The following is a 24,395-nucleotide window of genomic DNA, read 5'->3' on the forward strand; positions in this document are numbered from 1 at the left end:
CTGAATTGTATCCACCCCATGATACCAGAACCTAATGAGAACACAACCTCTGTCACACTGTCCCCCACATTTGGCCCTCGGTATAATTTCCTAATTTGCCAGGAGATCAGAATCTCTCCTACCTAACAACATAGCTAAGAACAAGGAAGTTTAAGGCAACCTGGTATAATAGAACACATACTGATTTTGAAATCAGAAGACCTAAGTCCAAATTTGATTCAGTAATTCTCTCTATGACCTTGGGAAAGTGTTGGGGAGGTGCAGTCTAAGGAATAGAACCGTGGACAGGGATCAGGGAAAACCTAAATTTTAGCCCTTCCTCCATCACTTCCCACCTGTGTGACTCAACAAGCCAATTCACCTCTGTCTGTCCATCTGTCAAATGGGAATAACGATAGAGCCTACATCACCTATATTGTGAGGATCTAATGAGATGAGAAATAAAAAAATTAAAAAGTATTTTACATCCTCAACAGCATTATTACTTGTTATTGTTGTTCAGTCATTTCTTCCTATCTTATTCCCCATGATCGATTTGAGGTATTCTTGGCAAAGATAATGGAGTGGTTTGTCATTTCCTTCTCCAGTCATTTTGCAGATGAGAAAACTGAGGCAAGAAGGGTTAGGTGACTTACCCAGGGTCACATAGTCACTGAGTGTATAAGGCTGGATTTCTACTCAGATCTTCCTGACTCCACATCTGGCACTCTATGCACTACACCACCTGACACTATTATTATTATTATCATCACCATCATCACCATCATCATCATCATCATCATCATCATCATCATCATCATCATTCCTATTGCTAAGTCATCATCACCAAGTTTTTCAGTTCTAAAATTAGGGAATTGATTAAATGGTCTTTTAGTTATATTCTAACTCAAAATGAATGGTCTTAGAAGTAGGCAAAAAAAGAAAATCACAAAGAGATCATATGCTTTCTGGTTAGAAATCCTCAGGCCCCCACTTAGAACCTACTGACTATTGTTTTACATACAATTCTAACAAAACCAGGCATCTCGGTTTCCAAATGCACAACAGCCAATTATAAGAAAGAAGGAAGGCTACAGGCCTACAATGCTGACCTGTCATGAAAAGCATCAGCTTGAGAGCAAGGATAGAAAGAGAAGGCAGACATAAAGAGTAAGGTAAAGGGCAAGGTATTTATAATCAAGGACTCTGAAGGTCCCCAATAGGCCCCTTCATAGGAAATGAAACTTGAATTCATCTTCATAATGAGGGGGCTAGACTCAGAGATCTCTAAGCCCAGTCCCACATGTAAGTCTCTGCTCCTAAAACCCAACAGCAGCTTGCCCAGTCTTATTCCCTTTCTGAGGCAGGCTTCCCTTTCTCAAACTCGGCAGAGGAAGTATCCGTCACTGACACCAGCACCAAATAAACAAGGTCATGAAAGGTGGTGGTGAGCCACAGAGCTTGAGAGCAGTGTGAGTGTCAGACTGAGGAACGGAGGCAGCATTCCTAGGGGATCTGGACCGGGGCCAGTGGGGACAAAGCAGACTTAGCAGTAGGGCAGAATGGAGTAGTTGGGGAGCTGGCCCTGAGTTCTAAAACGAATGGAAAATCCAAATCAAACTCCTCTCATGTCCTTGATGAGTCTGTTTCCTGGTGACACATCTGTGCATCTGTTGGACCAGATGTGCTGTCAAGAAACTGCAGCTCCAGATTCTCCAGAAAAAACAAACATGGGAAAATAAAAGAGAGCTTCAAGAGAGAGAGACCCTCAAAAATCAAAAAAGGGGAAAGTGTTGGAAACTCAGATTCCATAGCAATGTGCCCAAGTCTGAGAACAACCTTTCTCTAAATGACTCAGGCAAGGGGTGGTGAACCACTCCATGACCAGTTGGCCACCTCAGACACAGGGACCAGGAATGCATGATGCAAAACAAAATGAGGGAGAATGGAGGAGGACCCCTGAAAAAACTCCTCTGGCTCTGACATTTTGCATTCTGTTCTAAGATGCCTTCTAGTTTTAACATTCTGTATCCTGATCTTTTATGGCCCATGTTCTAAGGTCTCTCCAAGTTCAGCCACTGTTTGCCTACATTCAAAGATTCCTTTCAGTTCTGACATTCTATGTGCTAATGTCTCTTCTAGCTCTGATATGATCTGCTATGTTGCAGGATTCTTCTCAGTTCTGCCATCCTATGTTCCATGCTCTAGGCTCCTTCTCAACTCTGACATTCTCTGTTCTCTGTTCTCAGGTCTCTCCTAGCTTTGACATTCACTGCTCTATGTTCTAAGATCCCTCTCAACTCTAACATTCCAAATTCTATGTTCTAAGGTCTCTCCTAGCTCTATCATCTTCTGTTCTATATTCTAGGATCCCTCTCAGTCTAACATTCTGTGTTCTATGTTCCTTGACATTCTGCATTCTAAAGTCTCTTGATATTTTCTAGGATTCCTTACAGTTTTGACATTCTGCTCTCTCAAGCTCCTCCAATTTTAATATTCTTTGCTGTGAGGTCTCCCAGCTCTGCTGTCCTATAATTATCTGTGCTCCCATGAAAATTCCTACTTTGGATAAAGGTTAGATGGGATAACCTCAAAGACCTACATCCATTCTCTTGTCCCCATCCTGTTGAAATCCTACAAAGAGGGCCAGAAGAGGGCTGCATTTTCATCTTCAGCTTTTCTTAGAAGCTAAAAGGTAGAGATCCCACTACCCCAACCACCATAATCCAAAGGGACAATGGCAGAGGAAGGATGAATTGACTACAAAGAAAAGGCCCAGATAGTCCACTATTAGTACAGAAAAAGAGAAGTAGATTAACTATATTTTCAACATTAAATATTTAAAATTAAATGACCTTTATATAGCCCTGTAAAATCTGTAAGGCCCATTAAGTTTCCCTAAAGCTCTGTAGGGACTTCAGACAAAAGAGTCTTTGGACATTTTTATAGACAACCTGAGGCTGAGACTTGTCCACACCCAGAGAGAATTAGGGTAAAGTCCTGACCCCAGATCCTGGTCTTCTTTCATCATTGACTAAGGCAATGGAGTCTAATCTCCTCATTCTACAAATGAAGAAAGTGAGTTGCGGAAAGGTATGTTGCTTTATAGGATTATAGGAGCACACATTTAGAGAGAAAACCTTAGAAATCATTGAGTCCAACCCCTCATTTCACAGAAGAGGAAATAAAAAGGTGGCACGATGTGCCTAAAACTCCACTGTCACTAAGTATATGAATATTGTTCTTCCTGACTCCAAAAGCCAGAGTCCTGTTGGCACACTGCCACTCACCTACCAAGTGGCAGAGCAAATTAAATGGTTTTTAGACAGACAGACAGAGAGAGAGAGAGAGAGAGAGAGAGAGAGAGAGAGAAAAGAAAAGGAAGATGATGGTGATTATGATGATAATGATGATGATGGACGGAGGGATGGAGGAATGGGTAGGAATTGAACTTGTTATTTCAATGGGATAAGGAACTCCCAGGATAGTAGAAAGAGAACCAAGTCTGAAGTCAGAAGACCTGAATTCAAGTCCAGTCACAGACACTTAGTTGTGTGACCTTGGGCATGTTCCTTGGTTTCCTGAAACATTGAGAGGTTAAGTAACTCGCCTAGGGTCACACAGTCATCATGTGTTTGAGACAGGGTTTTAGGGTCCAAAGCCTTCTCTCCACTCCAACATCCTTTTAAGAGAATGGAATGTTTACTTCTAGTCTAGACTTTTCAAGAGTATATTGTTGACTCCTAGTCCAGACTTTTTCCAGAGAATACAGGGTTTACTCTTAAGCTATGCAAAGAGTACACAAATGTAGGGGGTTTCTACTCATTCAATGAACATTTTTCACTTGGAGAATAAGTAAGTGCCAAGTGTAAAACACTATTCTCAGCCCTGAAGGGAATCCCAGAATTAAAAAACCAGGGTCTCTCAGGAAAAGGAGAGGAGAGGCCCGGTCCACATCAGGAAAGCAGAGGCAGAAGGAGGGGCTGAACTCCAAGAGCACTTTTCAGGGTAGCTCATCCCTCTTCCTGAAGCTCAGGCCAACCTCAGATGGCACCTTGGCTTTAAAGTGACCTAGGGTCTAGCAAACCTCTGGAACCTCTTGGACTTTTCAGGTTCACTCAGACACATTCTAACAAAATGACAGAGGGGGTGGCTAGGTGGTGCAGTGGATAGAGCACTGGCCCTGGAGTCAGGAAGCGGTCTGATACTTAATAATGACCTAGCTGTGTGGCCTTGGGCAAGCCACTTAACCCCATTTGCCTTGCAAAAAAACCTAAAAAAATGAAGCAAAAAATATGACAGAATCCTGGAAATTCCTGATCCTCCCATTAGGGTCTTCGAACTCACCAATTTAACAACCACAAATATTCAATTCAATTAATTTCCACAAAGTTTTCCTTACAAGATTGTACTAAGCAGTGGGGAACAGAGACAAACGTGAAACATTTACTGATCTCAAAAAACATCACCACACAAATATAAGAAAGCAAAGAGAAAACGACACCAAGTGGTTCATTCTAGATTGGGTCAATTTCAGATTGGGGACTCACCTGCCAGCATTCATTCATTCATTCAATCAATCAATCAAGAAATATTCACAAGGCACACACTAATATAACAGAGAGGACCCTAGATTTGGGATTCCAGAAGCTGAGTCCTAAACATGACTAGAACCTAGGGCTGCTAAAGCTCCATCTAGGGCTCTTGCAGGTATACTTAGGGCTCAGCCACAGTGAATGACAGATAAGGAGACTAAAAACTGATCCTTCCTTTAAGACCCTCTATTTTTTGAAGTGGTTGCCAACCCTACAGGACTATTACACCCCTGTCTCGCTGCTCTGGTTCCTACCGCTTTGAAGTAGACAGTAGCTGGCAGAAGTCTGAAGGCATTCTCCTTCTGATAGGAAATCCTGGCAGGAGCTACTCTAATTTCAGTGGAAACATCCCCCCCCCCCCAAGATGGTTTCAAAGTTCTTTTAAATGAGTAAACATGCTCAGACCCAAGACCCACATCCCCACTGGCTAGCCCCCATATCATTAGGGTAAGAGATAGTCAAGTTCAAGGTCTAAATGGGCTAGCCAAGAAGAAGCTTTGTTTCTAGTTAGTATAAATTGCCCTCTGTCATTATCAGGGTCTTCAGTAAAATCTGACTCGGAGCGTGGTTTGGATGGCATGGTTTTGCCCAAGGATAGGAGCACAATGCTCAAAAGCTAAAATATAAATAATAATTTCCTGAGAATAGATAGCAATGAGTTGCTGACTAGATCCTAAGGACATTGCTGAAGCAGGGAAAGGGAAGAACACACTACTAAAGTCATTTGATTCATAATGATCAAAAAAAATCCAGAAATAATGGTTGAGCGATAGCTGCACATTAATATGCCACAGACACATATTGGAATGATAAACGCTAAGTCTTATACTCCAGGGGGCAGCTAGGTGGCAAAGTAGATAGAGCACCAACCCTGGAGTCAGGAGGACCTGAGTTCAAATCCAATCTCAGACACTTAAAAAGAAATTACCTAGCTGTGTGACCTTGGGAAAGTCACTTAACCCCACTGCCTTGCCAAAAAGAAAAATGAATTAAACTCAGAAAGATTTATGTGAGGTAGCAAAGAGAGAAGAAAGCTAAATGAAGAATTATTTCATCTCATCGTGGTTGTTTGTCCTTCTTAAGAAGACCAGGACATCGAAGAGATGATGCCATGACAAGCGAGTGAATTGGATTCAAATGAAAGGGAGCTGTGCAAAGTCTCCAATCTCACTTTCTCCTCTGGAGCCAACTGGGTCCAGTGGCAAGATAAAGTTCAGGACAACTGGAGATGGCCCTGGATGCAGTGAGACTGAGATAATAACCCATTTTTCAGTCATTAAGGCTAGGTAAGAAGTGAGGCAGAGAATGGATTCTTTTATCTAGTCAAAAAAAAAAAATCAGTCTTGGAGGGGAAGACCTTCAGGGTTTCTGACCAAAACAGAAACAATTCACTCTGAGAGAATCATGGTGGGTCAAAAGACAGGATGGGAGGCCCCCCAAACCTCTCCTTGAATACTTCCAGCAACAGGGAGCTTATTGCTTCATAAAGTGGCTTTATATTCTTTCGCCAACATTATACTTACAAAATAATTATAGCTACTCCTTGTGCCTGAGATGTCCCCAGTACAATGTTTCTCATCTCCTGGGTTCTCTTCACTACCAAGGTTATATATCCTGAAGCCCAAAGTCTTCCTCCCCTTCCTGACTAAATTTATCTGAAAAAGTGACTTGTAGAAAGTTTCCTGTTCTAGGGAGGTGATAATAATTCTATCTTATGGTTATAATTATTAGTGGATAAATTGTGGTATTAAGACCAGAATTCTTAGCTACAACTCTGATCCCTGCCTTCAAATAGTGAGCAATCTGATACTACTGACCCTACATCTCCTGTGGGAGGTTGCAGGTTGTGGGGTGGGGTTCCTAAAAGGTGACCTCTAAAAAGCTAGCTGGCTCAGAGGGAAGAACCTGAAGACTAGAGTAGCAGACCATCTGTTCCTTTTTAAGATCTGAAAGTCAATTAGTGAACAAAGACCACAGACTATTACCTTTAATTTAAAAAACCCATTATCTTCTTATGTAATTTTTCTATCTCTTATACTTTATGTTTCTTCCTTAAGGATACGATTTCTCTGTCATCACATTCAGCTTAGATCAATGTATGCCATGGAAACATTGTAAAGAATAACAGACTGCCTTTTGGGGGGAGGGGGAGGGAAGCAAGATTAAGGGAAAATTGTAAAATTCAAAATAAATAAATAAATTTTTAAAAAAGAAGAAAGTCAATCATACCAATTCATTAGTATTTATCCAAGATGTATTCTGTGTGACGTTCTCAGATGGAAAAGGGAATGGCAGACTACTCCAGTATCTTTGCCAAGAAAACCTCATATGGGGTCACAAGAGTCAGATATGACTGAAACAACATCTGTGTTAAGCACTGGTCCATATGTTGAAGATAGAAATATTTATGAAACAGTTCCTGCCCTTCAAGAGCTATTAGGGAGTGCTATAGATATAAAAGTATATGCAAAATAAATATAGGCTACTTTGAGGGGATAGGGAAAGGCCTACCACATGGGGAAGGGCGAGGAATCAAGAAAGGTCAGTCCAGATTGGTTTAGCACCATCCCTTCCTTTGTGAAAAATGAAAACACCTTGGAAAGAATAAACGGCTGACTAAAAGGAGATCCGTCTACCTTATGGGGCCATGAGCCCCCCGTGACAGAAAGTATTGAAGGAAAAGCTTAATGATCACCTATGAGGGATGTTACAGATAGATTGTCATCATGCATTGGGCAAGGGAAATAGAGGAGATAAGCTTTAACTTTCTACCCAACTCTGAGATTCTATGATTCTTTATTTTAGTCTTTGTGAAAACAGCTGGGCCATCTTACTGAACTATTTTAAAAGTTAGGAAGATCTGAGTTCAAATTCCACCTCAGACTTAGTTACATGGTCCCGAGTGAGTCACTTGACCTCTACTAGATTCCCTTGTGGGGGGCAGTGGTGGTGTAGTGGATAGAGCACTTGCCCTGGAGTCAGAAGGACCTGAGTTTAAATCCAGTCTCAGACACTAACTAGCTGGGTGACCCTGGCCAAGTCACTTAACCCCAATCATTCAGGTCTAGGAAGGAAAAAAGTTCTGCTCTACTTCTCAATTCCTCATCCCAGCGATGTCTGAAGTCAGCTCTAGGCGCCCTCATCAGTAAAATGGAGCCAATGAAAGCACCTACTTGCCAAGTGGTAAATCTTATAGCAGAATATAAATGCTAGCAATTCTTATTAAAAATCACCCTCCTTGTACAGTTCAGTTTGGCATTCCAAAAAGGGAGGGGGAAACTACAGAATCTGGAATGGTTTCTTGGCTCAGTCAGTACAAAATTCAAACAAGTCGCTTGATTTTTCTTGGGCCTCCATTTCCACATTAGAAAAGGGAAGGGTCTTCCTTTCCTCATCTAAAACCCTAGGAGCCTAACTGAGCAGACTGGAAATGACAGGCTTCACTCTGAAAACTTCATCCAGACCCACGCTTCCCATCAGTAACAACTGAGCTAGCTCAAGGGTGTCTGCTTGGGCAAGGCCTCCAGTGACTTGCCCAAGGTCATACAGGTAGGTAATTAATAAGCCTGGGATCAGATTTGAACGCAAGTCTTCCTGATTCCAGGGCCAGCTCTCTGGAAAGAGCTGAGAGACAACACTCAGTCCCATGGCCAGACTGGGGACTGAGGTCTTTGAATCCCTGGAGGACTGCAGGAAAAGCTTCCATTAATCTAGGCTCGGAAATCTCCCCCAATTGAAATGGTCAACATCAGTCTCTGATCCCACTCAAAGAAATATCAAAGTGTTGAGCGTCTCTCCAGACCCCCATGTTCTATAAAGGGATTGTAGAACATGGGGGTCTAAAGAGAAGCTCAACAAAGAAACCCATTGGAAAACCTAATGCTAATCCTCTAGGTGATCAGATGAAGAAATTCCATCTTTATAGGTAGCCTTCCCCAATGCCCTGTAATTCCAGTGTGTCCCTTCTGCAAATTATTTCCCATTTACCCTATATATAGCTTGAATTATATGTGTTTGTATGTATCTAGATTTAGATCTATAGATCTCTATATATAGCTATATATATATATAGGTCTGTAAATAAGTGTATACTTATTCAGACCCAAATACCTACATTATATTTATAAATGCCAATACATATACATGTACATATCTCCATATACATCCATGAACATCCACTATATATCCATCTATCCATACATATATACGTATGTATGTCTCCATAGAGATATAGCTATAGAAATAAATCTATGTTTGCGTGTTGACTTCCCGATTAGATTATAGGCTCCTTGAGGGCAAGGTCTGCCTTTGCCTCTCTTTGTATTCTCAGTGTCTTCCAGCACAATGAATGGATCATAGTAGACACTTAATAAAATTTTATAGATAGATGACCAACATTTAAGACCAAGCCTAGCACATAGTAGATGCTAAGTGATGTTTAGTGCAAATGGATTGATTTTGATTAATTGGTTGAGGTGCAAAGGGAGGTCAAACCTCAAGGTTGCTTTGATTTGCATTTCTCTTAGTGATCTAGAGCATTCTTTCACATAGTTGTAAAGAGCTTGCAAATTTTTTTAAAGAAATTTTTATTCACATCCTTTGCACGTCTCCATCAGGGGATGGTGTTTAGTCTTCTTGTTTCTTTCAGTTTTCAATATAGGGCATCCTAAAAGTAGGAATGAAGTTTTAAGGGATTAAAACTTAAGCTACTTAAGGGATTAAATCTTATAGCTACATTAAGACTCTTGGAACACCCTATGTACCTTGGATACTAATCCCTTATCAGAGATATTTGATATGAAGGATGCTTTTAACCCCCCAACTCCACTCCTTCTCTGCTCAGGCTAGTTACATAAATTTTGTTTTGGTAAAAGTTTTTCTCTTTTCTTTTGCAACACAAGGGGGTTAAATGACTTGCCCAAGGCCACACAGCTAGGTCATTACTAAGTGTCTGAGGCCGAATTTGAACTCAGGTACTTCTGACTCCAGGGCCGGTGCTCTATCCACTGTGCCACCTAGCCACCCTAGTAGTGTTTTTTAATTGAATCTATGCAAGCAATCAAGTGTGCTTCAGTCAATTGACTCCCACATAGTTTATGTATTTTTTGATTACTTTGATTGGAATTTTCCTTCCTATTAATGCCTCTGAGATTTTGTGAGCAAATAGAAATTGTTTATTCTTGCGCATTTATTTTGTAGACTGTAACTTTGCTGAAGCTATTGTCGCAATTAATCTCTTAATTGATTCATAGACATTTTCTGGGTAAAACAGCAAATATAGCTTATTAATATTACATATGAATATATAATTATTTATATGGTATTTTAAGATTTGGAAAGTGTTTTACAAATACCTCACTCTATCATCACAGTTATTGATAGATATTTTCATCATTCCCTTTTTTCAGATGAGGAAACTGAGTCAGACAGAAGGCAGTGACGTGCTATACAACTAAGTTGTTATACAACTAAGTGTCTGAAGCCACATTTGAATTCTGGTCTAGTGGGTTTCCACTGTACCATCTAAAAGGGATAGCTTTGCCTCTGCATTGCCTGCTTTTATTCATTTTTATTTCATTATGATACCTTATTACAATTGCTCACATTTCTAGAACTATATAAATGATTATTAAAAAAAGGGCACCACCTGCCTCTATCTATTGAGGAAGCTTCTACTCTATCCCCATTGAATATGATGCTTGCTTTTCATTTTGAATAAATATTATGGTATTAAACAAAGATTCCTCTTTATATATGTGCTTTGTATAGATTTTAACAATTGACAAATATGAAAAAATGGGAAGAGTCAATGTTAGATGGGTGATGAAAAGGTAGGCATAGGGATTGCTAGGTGGCGCAGTGGATAGAGCACCGGCCCTGGAGTCAGGAGGACCTGAGTTCAAATTCGACCTCAGATATGTAATAATTACCTAGCTGTGTGGCCTTGGGAAAGCCACTTAACCCCACTGCCTTGCAAAAACCAAAACCAAAAAAAAAAAAAAAGTAGGCATACTAATACACCATTGGTGAAGTTGTGAATTGGTACAGCCATTCTAGAAATCAATTTGGAATTACCTAAAGGACTAAAATTTAAACCTTTTGACACAGAGATTTCACTGCTAGGCATTGAAAGTCTTAATTAGGAAAAAAAGCTCATGATATTTATAGCTCTCTATTTATACATATTGATAATTAGACATATATGTTTATGTATTATAATAAAATAATTATAGCAGCAGTTTTTATGGAAACAAAGTCGATATCCATCCATTAGGGAATGGATAAACAAATTGTGGCTCATGAATATAATAAAAGATTACTTTGCTCTAAAAAACAAGCCTGGTAAATTCAGAGAAGACTGGAAAGATTGATATAACTGATGAAGAGTAAAGTAAGCAGAGCCAAGGAAACAATATTTACTATACTTAAACAATGTAAATAAAAAGAACCACAAAACAACTGAAGAGAGATATTGCAAAATTATAAAGAATAAGTGTGTCCCCAAAGGAACTGTGAGAAGACCTTTTCCCACAATCCTTTGCAGAGGTGAAATGGTGGAGCAAAGGAGGCACTTCCAAAGTGTGACACACTGCATGTAATTTCAATTTTTTCAATAAACTGTTTTGCTATTTTTTCCTCTTTTCTCTTTTTTTTTAATTCCTCATTAAAGCAAATTGCTCTCTGGGAAGATGCAAGGAAGAGATAAAGAAGAAAATCTAAGCAATGTAAAAATATATCAATTAAAATCCATATTTGTAACCATAGTTACCAGAAAAGTACCAGCCCAGGAAAAATACTGGAGGAAAAGAAATGAGGTAGCACCACAATAGAAAAAGCATTGGTCCTAGAGTCAAAAAGACCAGGGTTCAAATCGTACCTCGATGCTTACTAATTGTGTGACCCTAGGCAAGTCACTTTACCTGTCTGCTTCAGTTTCTTCTTCTGAAAAATGAGAAGAATAATAATAGCACCTATCTCCCAGGGCTCTTGTGAAGATTAAATGAGATAATATTTATAAGCCATGTTGCAAACTGCTAATATTTTTAAAGCACAATATGAATATTGGCTATTATTATTAATAATAATGGTTTTCTTTTGTTCATTAATTCTCCAAAGCAATAACTGGCTAAAAAATGGGAACTGAAGCCCCAAGAAAGAAAGACATTTGCCCACGCTATCAAAGCTAGGATGTGGCAGAGCCAGGATTTAATGGTAAAGGCAGGATTAAGTCAGCTCTAATGGAGGAGACAAGATGACTCGCTCAAAGTCTGTTGGTTTTGGAGTCAGAACATTTGGGTTTGAATCCCCACTTTGCTAGTGACCTGGATTGACTTAGCAAAACATCGTCCTTCTCTGGGGTTCATTTGTTTCCTCTATAAAATGATCTCCAGAGCCCCTTTGTCTCTAAATCTCTGTCCCTGTTATTCCAAAACCAAGAATCTTTCTACCACACCACAGTCAGATGGCAGAATGACTACAGGGCTGAAGAAGAGATGAATTTGATTCCTGCCACTGCACTGCAGGGGTCATAGCTAATCACTCTTAGCCCGCTTCCTCAATTGTACAATGAGGATTATAAGGGCATCTGCCTCATGGGGATTTTCTGAGGTTCCTTGTCAATACTTTGCAAATTCGGAAGCACTGTATAAATGCTGATTATTACTGTTGGTACTGTTACTATTATTATTTATGATATATCCAAGAATTACAGGCCCAGGATGTCCAAGGTTACTTGCAGGCTAATTGGACCCTCTCCAGCCAACATCAACACTGTTAAGATGTAACACACAATTAGTCACTTCCGTTTCCTATTACCTCAGTTTCTTCCTCTGCAAAACGACTTGCTCCCTGGAGCCATTGGGTACCCTGACTCATCTCGGTGATTTCTATGTGTTTAGAAAACAGCTAGAAAGCAATCCATAGGTCAGGGTCTAGATCAACATCTCCAGGATGCCTCATCACCACTTCATGAATTCTACTGGAAAAGTTATAGTTTTCGGTCTAACCAGAGACTAAAGGGAAAAGGGCAAAGGGTGGCCCCCCTGCCCTCAGCTGGGGCCTCCCTACAACGGCTCCATTGTGCAACCCTCAATAGGCAGCTCTGTCTCGGTGGCAATAATGTTATTTTGTGCTGCTAATTCAGTCCCCCCTGCCCCCACCACCATTTTTCAATAAGCTACATTTAGCGTACTCTTGGGCGTCCGATGGAGCTGCGTCACACTGTGGGAGGTGACAGGGCTCCCGGTGGCACCCGGTGCAAGGATCTCCATCTCTTGACAGCCACTTAACGAGGGACCTTGTCTCCAATAATGTTTTATTACCAAACCCAATGGCCTCTTCTTCAGCCTCATCCTTCTCAATCTCTCTGTCCCAACTGACTATTCATTCCTTTTTGATAATCTCACTACTCCAAGATTTAGGGTCCTATTTCATCCTGGTATTTTATAGTGCTGGAACCAGAATTAAAACTGAGCTCTACCCTCAAGTAACATATAGTCTAATACAACCAATCTCAGAAATGAAGTCCTAAAGTCCTCTTCCTACCTATCTGACTACTTTCTTTACAGATTTGCCATCCATGCCCCAAGCCCTATGTAAGGGTGAAACCCAAGGCTTAGTCCTGGGCCCCCTCTTCTCTCTAGGTGAGCTCATCAGTTCTTATGGATTCAACTGTCATCCTATACAGTAGGCAACAAGGTCAATATATCTAGCCATAATCTCTCTTCCAGGCTCCAGATCCACATCACCAACCGCTTATTGGTCATCACCAACTGAATGTCCCAAAGCAAAGTTCTACATGTCTAAGTTGTAATTTGTCAGTGCACAGAGTACTGGGTCTGGAGTCAGGGAGACTAGTTCAAATCCGGCCTCACACACCTATGTAACTCTGGACAAGTCCCTTCATTTCTATATACCTCAGTTTCCTCAACTATGAAATGGGAATAATCACAGATCCACATTTGTAGAACACTTAGCACAGTGCTAGTGGGTACTTTTATAAATACTGATTTCCTTCCTAGTTAAAGCTACTCTTCCCCCAACTTCTCTATTTCTGTTGAAGATAGCCCCATTTATCTAGTCATAGACACTTATAACTCAAGAGTCATCCCAAACTCTTCCCTTTTCTTCCCCATCCATGGTCACCCGCTGCCAGATCTTGGTCATTTCCTATTCTCAACATCTCTCTCTTTGGTTCCCTTTTTCCTACTCCTGCCACAACTACCCTAGTTCACTCCCTTATTAACTCTTTATCGAACTATTGAAACTTTACTGTACTATTGGTCTCCCTGCCTCCAGAGTCCCTTTTCTCCCATGCATCTTTCCCATGGTTACCAAAATGATCTTCCCAAAGTTCAAGTCTGACGACATCACTCCTCTTCTCAGGAGGCCAAAGAGGTTCCCCATCAGCTTTAGAATGAAGTGCAGACCTCTCTGCTTGGCATTGAAAGCCCTTTCTGAGCTGGCTCCAAGCGATGTTTCCAAGGCAGATGACACATTCCTTCCCCCCAGCCAGGCTAGCCAACTCTCACTTTGCTGCATGCACCCAATACTCCATCTCCTGCCTTCAGAAATTTACCATGGGTTCTCTATCTTCTACACCTGCAATGCTCCCCCTCCTCTCCTCCTCCCCTGCTTGGATCCCCGGCCCCAGTTGCCTTCAAAGGGAAACAATTATTAAACCCAATTCCCTCAACCCAACCCATCCTAGCACACTTATTTGTTCTGAATCATTCTTAATTTACTTATATGCGTACAGGCTGCAATCAATAAACAATCTTTAAGCATCTAGACTGTGCCAAGAAGACAAAAAGTGGCAAAAGATAGTCCCTTACCTTCAATATAAACTAACTGAGGACAGGGACCATATTTTGTATGTCCCTGCAAAGGACAGAGATGGATTTGTTGTTCTTATTCAGTCAAGTTTGACTTTCCATGACCCTAGTTGGAGTTTTCATGGCAACAATTCTGAAGTAGTTTGTCATTTTCTTCTCCAGATCATTTGACAGAAGAAGAAACTGGGGCAAACAGGGTAAAGTGATTTAAGCTTGTCTCGCTGACTGCAAGTCTAATGCCCTCTCCACTGTAGGGTCACTTAGCTGAGGGTACAGGGGACCACATGGCTTGTCAATATACCCCAACTCATGGCCAGAAACTTTCTGATTGTTCCTGCTATACCAGACTGTCTCCAAAGCCCTTATTAAAATACAGTTACATTCTACAGACCCAACCAAAGCCATAAATCTCTTTCACTTCCCCTTCGTAGCCAGGAGCTCAGTCTGTTTCCTGGTATGTGAAGTCACCCAAACACTTCCCTTGAACCCTGGTCTAGTCATAAAGGCTAGGTCCAGTCAGTACAATATTTGCCCCCTCCAGGAAGAAATCAAAGACTGGAAGAGACTGCTTTTGAAAGAAAATGATGTCAATAATAACTGAAATGGAGAGCTTCCCAGTGAAGAAACATCCTTCAGTAACAAAGATCAGCAACTCCTCAGAAACATACAGTCTTAAAAGAACCCAGGGGTTCTTAACTCTATCCATGTCTGATCCAGATGATCTGTGTGACCCTGGGCAAGTCATTGACTTGAAAGTCTAGGGAAGTCTATGGATCCCCTCTCAGATGAATGCTTTTAAGTCCCTCAAATATAATACACAGGATTAAAAGATAAATTCAATTCCATTAGTACAATAAGAATGATTTAAAACCTCTTTCTTAGAGATTTATGTAGGACACGTGAATGACTTCAATAGCACTAAGCATGTGTTCAGAGGAGAGACTTGATCTGAGTCTTCCGGCTTTGAGGCTGTCTTTCTAGTCACTGTGCTAAACTAATAATAACTAACAGGATGGGGGAAACTAGGTGGTGCAGTAGATAGAGCACTGGCCTTAAAATTATCTAGCTGTGTGATCTTGGGCAAGTCACTTAACCCCACTGCCTTGCAAAAAAAAACTAAAAAAAATAAGTAGGAGTGGCTAGGTGGCACAGTGGATAGAGCACCAGCCCTGGAGTCAGGAGTACCTGAGTTCAAATCCGGTCTCAGACACTTAATAATTGCCTAGCTGTGTGGCCTTGGGCAAGTCACTTAACCCCATTTGCCTTGCAAAAAAAAAAACCTAAAAAAAATAATGCATATGGGCAGCTAGTTGGCACAGTGGATAGAGTACCAGCCCTGGAGTCAGGAGTATCTGAGTTCAAATCCGGCCTCAGACACTTAATAATTACCTAGCTGTGTGGCTTTGGGCAAGCCACTTAACCCCATTGCCTTGCAAAAATTTTAAAAATAAATAACAGGATGAGAAAAAACAAGAAACCAGAGAAAGAGGTGGTAGCTTGATTAGAGGAACAGAGAATTAGGATGAATGGGCATGTTTGGGAAGGCAGCCACAAAGAGGAAGGCCTCACTAAGCAATTCAAAAAAAATCTGAAAGTAAGTGTATATCCTTTGAGAAGTCTAATTAGATACAAATCTGGGGCAAGACTTTCTCTTTAGCTCCCAGGATCTCAGGAATAAGATCATATAAGCTTGAGTCTTAAAGGGATCTTAGAGGTCACTTAGCAAACTCCTTCATTTTATAGATGAGGAAACCAAGGCACCAAGAGGTTAAGTAATTTATTCAGGGTCATACAAGTGGTAAGCAGGCTATCTGGCATTCACACTCAGGAGCACTGACTGCAAACCCCCTGCTCCAACCAGTGGGCTTTACTAAGTCCTGACTCAGTGTACCTAATAGATCTTAATCTTCTCTCAGAAACCTCTGCAAAGTCCTAAGTCAAAGGGTGGCTAGGTGGCACAGTAGAGCGCCAGCCCTGGAGTCAGGAAGACCTGAGTTCAAACCAGCCTCAGACTTAATAATCACCCAGCTTTGTGACCTTGGGCAAGTCACTTAACCCCATTGCCTTGCAGGAAAAAAAAAATTCTAAATCAAGTGTAAAAGAAGGGTCTGGCAGATTGAATCCAATTCTGCAGCCAGTTTCATCAGTGATCTCAAGTCCATGTCTTAAGTGAATCAACTGAAGGAATCGGGGATATTGGGCCTAAAAAAGATGACATGGGTGGGGAGAGATATTCAAGTATTTCAGGGGCTGTCTTGTGTTGGAGAGATCCATTTGGTTTTGCTTGATCCAGAGGCCAGAACCAAGAGCAACGGCTGAAAGCTTCCAAGACTCAGGTTTAGGTTTGATGCCAAAACCTCCTAACTAGATAAAAGCTCCCTGGTGCAGGGGCCCAGAGGGGACAGATTCAAACAACCGGCCTATTGCTGGGGCTTCAATTTCCAGAAGCCAGGGCAGAGAAGCTGCCAGGAGCCACAACACACAGTAAGACCTAGAAAAAGGTAGAAATTAGGCAGAAGGCCTAACCAGAAACCATGGGTGGGACCATCTCTGACTGTCAGAAGATCGGAAAGAGGGTGAAATAAACAGGTGGAATGAAGACCAGGCCCAAGACCGCCAACCCTACTGAGGCAAGTGCTTCAGATAAAGCCAATAGACTGGCATCCTCCCTCGACCAAACTAAGCAGAGGATGTGGTCAACCTGCTAAAGGCAATGGAAGACATGGGGGGGGAGGTGGTAGTCTAATTACATTTTCAGAAATCAAACCGTTAGTTTAAGTAACAGATTAGGTGGAATGATATATGAATCATCCATCTTTTAATCCCTTCCCACTATGTCCTAAGGCTCCTCTCATTACTGACTTCCTGTGTTCCATGTTAACATTCTAAGGTCTCTTCCAGCTCTAATCTTCAATGTTCTATGTGCTGATGACTTTTCCAGTTTTGACCTTCTATGATCTAAAATCTCCTCTTGCACTGATTTTCTGTGTTCCATGTTCCAGGGCCCCTGCTATTCTGATGTCCTGTGTTTGAAGGTCTCTTCAGCTCTGAAGGTTCTAAGCTTCCTCCTGTTGTGATATCTTACATTTTAAGATTTTACCTAGCTCTGCTGCTCTAAGACCCCTTCTGGCTTTGATGTCCTTTATTCCAAGAACTCCCCAGGTCTGTTGTTCTTTGTTCTAAGGTTTCTTTCAATTCTGATACTCTAAGTCCTTCAATTCTAGTGTTCTATGATCTATGTCCAAGGGTTCTTCTAATTCTGATTCGGTGTTGTAAAGCTCCTGAGGTTCTGATATTCTATACTCAAGGCCTCTTCTACTTCAGTGTTCTATGTTCTAAAGTTCTTCTGAGCTCTGACAGTCTTTGTTCTAAGAATCCTCCATCTCTGATGTTCTATGTTTTAATGGTCCTTCCAACTTATGTTCCATGTTATATTCTAAGGCCCCTTCCCAGCAGGGGCATTCAAAGTGTCAGCTTTACTTTTGGATTATTAGATATGAGGAAACTAGTACTTGCTTTCTCTCCTCACTTCTCTCTCCACATCTGTGTCTGGTCAACTCAATTGGATGAGGAACTGGGTATGGCATGGTGCTATGACATGGTGCTAATAACAAAAAGAACCCAAACCCAACCACAATGAGAGACATTTCCACCATCTGAGTCTCATCTACACTCTAAGAAGGTGTTGCTGGATCGTTATCCCCATTATACAAATAAGGAAACTGAGGTTCAGAGAAGTTAAAGGGTTTACCCAGGTTTACACAGAACTAGTACAATTCTGAAAAAGAGTTCATTGCATATTCCAAGATCTGCAAACTAGAGTCAATGGGCTAGGTAGCTTGTAACCTCTGTGCTACCTACACCCTATCCTAGTAAGACCAAAGTAATGGGTTCTTTTCCAATGTGGGCCACTTAGCAGCTAGGTGTCCTCCATCTTTGGGATTATGATGATCCAGAAAGGGGCCATATAAAAGAATAAATGACCCTTCCTCCCCATTATAGGGTAGGGGGAGGCAAATAAAAATACCCAATAAATGACATGAGTCAATAGAAACATCTTTGAACTCATAAGACTGTATATTGAGTTGCCTATTTTAAGGAAGGCTTTATGCAATCCTATCCCACCCTAGTCCTCAGAAAGATCCTTAATTCATTTCTAACCCAGTCCAAAAAATGATCCTCATTACTTCCCATGTCAATGGAGAAAGAATTCAAGAGTTTCCCTTGTCCTATATTACTGTCTCCCATCCTCATTCCCAGAATGCTATGCTACCAAGAGGTCAAGAGTAACCAGAAGATACTATATTTAACATTTAATAACAAAGCCACTGACAATTTGGATTTTTTTATAAGAATCCAAGATCAGAGGATTAGGCAAAAAATGACTGCATTGTTCTGAAAATAATCCCCAACTGAATCACATTTTTGTTTGAGGAAAACAAATCCAAAATGATGACAAAAGGCCCTCTCTCCCTACAGAAATTCACCAGAGAAACCAAAGGCCTCCTCATTGGTCACTGGGAAAATTCAGAGACCACCAGAAAATGTACCATCAAATATCAGGTCCCCAGAGATGGCATCCCAACCCCCTCCCTCCCTTCCTTGGTGGCATCGACTAGATCAAAAGCCAACTCCCAGTGTTTTAGAAATTCACCCCAAACAATGGAGGCTTATCCTCAGATCAGAATGTCTCCAGCAAGTTAAAAGGTCAGTTTGAAAATAAAACAAAGATTCATCTTACTGATCATTGTGGTGCCTCCTGCCAGGGAGGCCTTTGTTCCTTGGAAGAAGTCATCAGCCGAAGTCATTCCCTGGTCTGGCATTTGGAAACGGGTATGCACATCGATACCACCGGGTACCACCATCCTGGAATGGGCTTCAATGGTTTTCACCCCTCCGGGCACAATCAGGTTCTCCCCTATTTGCCTGGATTAAACAGGATTGAGTACGTGAGGGGGATCATTACAAAGAGTCATCAATACAACAGTTCATCAGATCAGGTAGCCCAGCTCTACTGCATCACCGTCTCTGGGGCATCACTGTCTCTGGGGCATCACTAGCCTCTAAAGCAAAACACCTCCCGGAGACCAGGATCGGGACTGAGGGAATTCTGAGTTTGTTTTTCTAAATTATTTATTTTGATTTCTAAGAAGATGCTTCAGTGTCTGTAGGTCACCATATCATGATGACCATCATCCCCAGAAGGCTGACCATTAGCTTTCTGGGTAACTCATTCTGGGATCATAGCAATACTTAAAAAAACTTTTTTAAAGTGACTGCCACCATCCAAGGACAGAGGATACACATGGATGGAATCACAGATCTCTCAAAAGATTAAATTTAATATTAGTATCCTCAAAATATCACTAAAATGCTATCACAGAATAAGTTGTAATTCTGCAGAAGGCCTCTGAGAATTCTTCTGGAGGGGAGGGGAGTTAGGACAGAACCATAAAAGACTTCATTTTAATAAGAATAGGAATAAAATAGCTAGCATTTATACAGCTTTTAGTAACCTGATACTATGCTAAGCACTTTACCAACATTATCTCTTTTTGTGTGTCAGAACTCTGAAAGCTTGGTGCTATTATCCCCATTTTACAGTGAAAGAAATTGAGACAAACAGAGGTGAAGTGACTGGTGCAGAGGCACACAGCTAGAAAATGCCTGAGGTCAGATTTGAACTTAAGTCTTCCAAGTTCTAAAAACAATATTCTACCCACTGAGTCACTCAGATGTTCTCTCTTCATGAGGAAAGATTTGAATAATGGACTTATTCCATTAGCTACTTATAGATATAGAGGTTGAGAGAGAGACAGAGACAGAGACAGAGACAGAGAGAGAAAGACAGAGACAGACCTAGAAAGAGGGGGAGAGAGAGAGAGAGAGAGAGAGAGAGAGAGAGAGAGAGAGAAAGGGAGAGAGACAGAGAGAGAGGAATAGAAAGGGAGAGACAGAGACATAGAAAGGGAGAGAAAAAAATCTAAAAATATAGACATATATAGATATATACATATAAAATTATATATATGCAATATTTATAAATCTATGAACAAACTTCTCCAATATATAAATCTTACTATTTATATAAATATATAGTATATAAATATATTCATAAGTATATAAATGTTATTTTTATTTTTTATATGTATGTGTGTGCATGTGCAGTGTGTGTGTGTGTGTGTAACAGGACTACTGAGAATTTATAGAAAATGTCCCTAGTATTAGTGGGTTCAAATTCAAGCCCTACCAATTCCTAGCTATGTGATCTTGGCATGGTGTTTTCCTGTTCTGGCCTCAGTTACCCTATGTGTAAAATTTAGAAGTTGGGCCAGATGGTTTCTAAGACCCTTGTAGCTCTCTACCTATGATTCCAGGATCTTCCACACTGAAAAGGCAGGGAGTCAGGGAATTGAAGGCTGGTCTAAGATCCAAAAAGACCTGAGTTTTAAATCCTGCTGCCTTTGACATATACTAACCATATGACCCTGGATAAGTCACTGCTAACTTTCTAAGATAGCAGTTCTTTAGTCAGAGTAAAAATTTAATAAATGTTTTTTCATTTATTCATTCATTCATATCAGTGTAGGGAGTTTCCCTACCAGTTCTCCCACACTAGTGATATCCAAGATCTGGATCAACCCCCAAAACTAAAGTTCCCACAGCATCTCGGAGCTGTGTTGGGTCTCCACTTCATTCAAGAGTCCTTGGTTGATTTCTCCTCCCCACACTCTTTTGGAAACCAATGGAGACAAAGTGCAGGTGGTGATGCTTCCAAACCGGTGAGTAACTGGGCTGCCGTGTTGGCTCAGGAGAATTCAGAAAACATAACACTGAGACCCTGGTGGGAAGGGGGAGGAGCTGGGGGGGACTACCTAAAGCTCAGAAGAACTATGTTAGAGGTGGAGATGTGATAACCCAACATTAGCAGACTGCCTGGCTCACAATAAATATGGATTGACCCACAATAAATAAATAGGTATTGCTAGTCAATACCACTTGGGAATTCCCACTTGAAAAAAAAGAGAATGAGAGTCTCTCCAGGCCGCCCCATTTCTGGCAATGTTCTGTTACCCAGGGCAGGCTGGGAAGTAAGAAGATGTCATGTGCTGAAATGTTTGTCTCTCATCGGACAGATGTGCCTCTTCTCCAGCATCATGTGAGCTACTCTGAGGACGAGATGGCGTGGAGGAGGGGAAGATGATACAGACAAGTCCTCTGTCCTGGCATGCATTAAACTGTCCCTTGAGTCAAGACTACCCTGGAGGCACCAGGGCCTTGCCGGTCTGTGTTTTTGCTTTGGTAACACACAGCCAACTTAAGGGCAGTTGTCTGGGTTCCTTGCAAAATTAAGAATGAGACCCCAAAGTGGCCATTAGCAAAGATTTGTTTCCAGTATCTCATAGTAATTAATTAAATGACCTCCTCCTTGGACCCCTGATTAAGAAAGCAGATGTGCTAAGCCAAAAGAACTGGTCACATTCCTGTTTTACGATCCCCATTGGAGCAAAGCACTCCAAAGCGCCACATTCCAAGGGAGCCTTTGGAACACTTAACATACCATAGGCTGAATATTTGAATAAGAAATAAAGATGTGTTTTCAACTAAATTAAGAATACTTAGCTACCTGGGAATTCCCATAAATCCAGTCTCCTGAGGAGGAAAAAACTGGGAGTGCAAAACATCATGAAAGCTCCCCCCTCTGGTGAGTCCCACCTCCCCAGAGACCTAGGTTGTCTTCCAACTTGCTCTGGTTGGAACTCTTCTCTAACAGGAAGAAAAATCAAACTGTTCATTTCACTTTGAATTCTAAACTTTCCAAAATGGAATATTTCAAATTCATTCTATCATATATATTCAAATTCATGTTACTTGTCAAAAAGCGTATTAAAACCAGATAGCAGGTATCTGCTATCTGCTACTTCCTGGATCTCTCTTCATCTTGGTAGGAAGGTGGGTTCCTGAAGGCTATTGTAGTCCCTCCCAGAACAAGTGAACTAGAAGGCCTTTGAGTTGAGGATCTGAGGTCTGAGGGCCAGCCTGGGGAGATTCAATTACAATTTGATCACCACATGATAAATGGTTTGACTTAAGACACTCTCAAAGGCCATGCACCACATCTTAAAGTGGAGTAAAATGGTTCTGATTTGTATTAGCCATGAGAGTACACAGACTAAGAAAACTGCCCATCCTGGAAAGATTGAAGTATTATATTAATGAATTTAAGGTCTTGATGTTACAGTGGAAAGAACACTGGATTTAGAGTCAAGGGAGTCAGAATTACAGCCCTGAGCTTACTACCTATTTGACCACTGGCTGGGTTCTCTGGGCCTCAATTTCCTTATCTGTAAAATAAGAAAGTTGGGCTAGATGACCTTTAAAGATCATTTCAAGAGGGCAGCTAGGTGGCACAGTGGATACAGCCCTGGAGTCAGGAGGACCTGAATTCAAATTTGGATTCAGACACTTAATAATAATAAAAACAATAATAAATAATAATAATAAAACCAAATAAAATAATAATAAAACAAATGAAAAAAAAGAATCATTCCAGCTCAAAATCTAAGATCCTATCTTGGAAAATGTAGTATTGCAGGGCATAATAGAAAGGGCATTGGATGTAGATGTTCAAAGACCTGAATTCAAATTCTGACTCTTTTACTGTCTTTGGAACCTTCATTTCACTAGTAATACCCTTCCAGCACCTCAAATTTGTTTCTTTAATGATAAAATTATGAGACTGGATGAGATGATATCAAAGAGCGCTAAAACACTAAAATGCTACAATAATATAATCCTGGCTAACAGGCTTATATAGAAGTACAAACGATACTGAAGTAAACCAGGAGCTTGGGTTACAGTGATTCTACTCCTTTTACAAACTCACTGTGTGGCCTTAGACAAGCCACTTAAAACTGTAGTCTCAATTTCCTCATCTAAAACATTTTAAGAGGGAGTAGGAAAGGCTCACACTTTCTACTCTTAAAAGTCATATGTAAGCCTGGATGGATTTGCATAAACTGATGCTGAGTGAGATGAGCAGAACCAGAAAAACACTGTACACCCTAACAGCAACATCGGGGTGATGATCAACCTTGATGGACTTGCTCGTTCCATCAGTGCAACAAGCAGGGACAATTTTGGGCTGTCTGCAATGGAGAATCCCAACTGTATTCAGATAAAGAACCGTGGAGTTTGAACAAAGTCCAAGGACTATTTCCTTTAATTTAGAAAAAAAAACCTGCTATCTTATTGTCTGATCTTGCTATCTCTTATGCTTCATGTTTCTTCCTTAAGGATATGATTTCTCTCTCATCACATTCAATTTGGATCAATGTAGACCATGGAAACAATGTAAAGACTGGCAAATTGCCTTCTGTGGGGGTGGAGGGAGGGAAGTAAGATTAGGGGAAAAATTGTAAAACTCAAAATAAACAAAATCTCTAATTAAAAAAAGTCATATGTGGAGATGGCTAGATGGCACAGTGGGTAGTGCACTGGCCCTGGAGTCAAGAGTATCTGAGTTCAAATTCGGCCTCAGACACTTAATAATTACCTAGCTGTGTGGCCTTGGGCAAGCCACTTAACCCCATTGTCTTGTAAAAAAAAAAAGTTATATGTGTTCTAAATAATGTATATTCAGGGGAAATAATACAAATATTGTCAATGTAACCATGACTTTTACTTAACTGTGTTTCTTCCTTGGCTGGTGACAGCAATGAAATGTTCAGAAATGATGTAAAAAGCTATAAAATTTGTAAATCATAAAAGTAAAAATGAAAATGACAGCATCAGCAGAAAAGAAAGCAAACTTACTTTATCAACCCATCTTCCATATAAATATCTGCATAGAAGGACTGGTCATCATTCACGATTTTGCCGCCTTTGATCAAAAGTCGATCACTCTAAAATAAGAGAAGAAAACCGGTCACTATCATCTGATTCACTCAGAATCGGAGGAGGGAGATGGAAAACCTGTTAGTCCCAG

General features: G+C 40.8%; 1 protein-coding gene across 1 annotated transcript in view; it reads right to left on the reverse strand.

Moving 5' to 3' along the window:
• The window catches only part of DPYSL2 (dihydropyrimidinase like 2), a 104,067-nt gene that overhangs the window by 74,229 nt on the left and 5,443 nt on the right, over nucleotides 1–24,395 (reverse strand). Inside the window, exons 2-3 of the mRNA XM_074195208.1 lie at nucleotides 24,224–24,312; nucleotides 19,149–19,333 (exon numbers count right to left, since the gene is read on the reverse strand). Coding sequence (XP_074051309.1) covers nucleotides 19,149–19,333; nucleotides 24,224–24,312 — 274 coding nt within the window. The remainder of the gene's footprint in view (nucleotides 1–19,148; nucleotides 19,334–24,223; nucleotides 24,313–24,395) is intronic.

Source organism: Macrotis lagotis, chromosome 1 (assembly GCF_037893015.1).
Source record: "Macrotis lagotis isolate mMagLag1 chromosome 1, bilby.v1.9.chrom.fasta, whole genome shotgun sequence".
In the NCBI taxonomy this organism is placed as follows: Eukaryota; Metazoa; Chordata; class Mammalia; order Peramelemorphia; family Peramelidae; genus Macrotis; species Macrotis lagotis.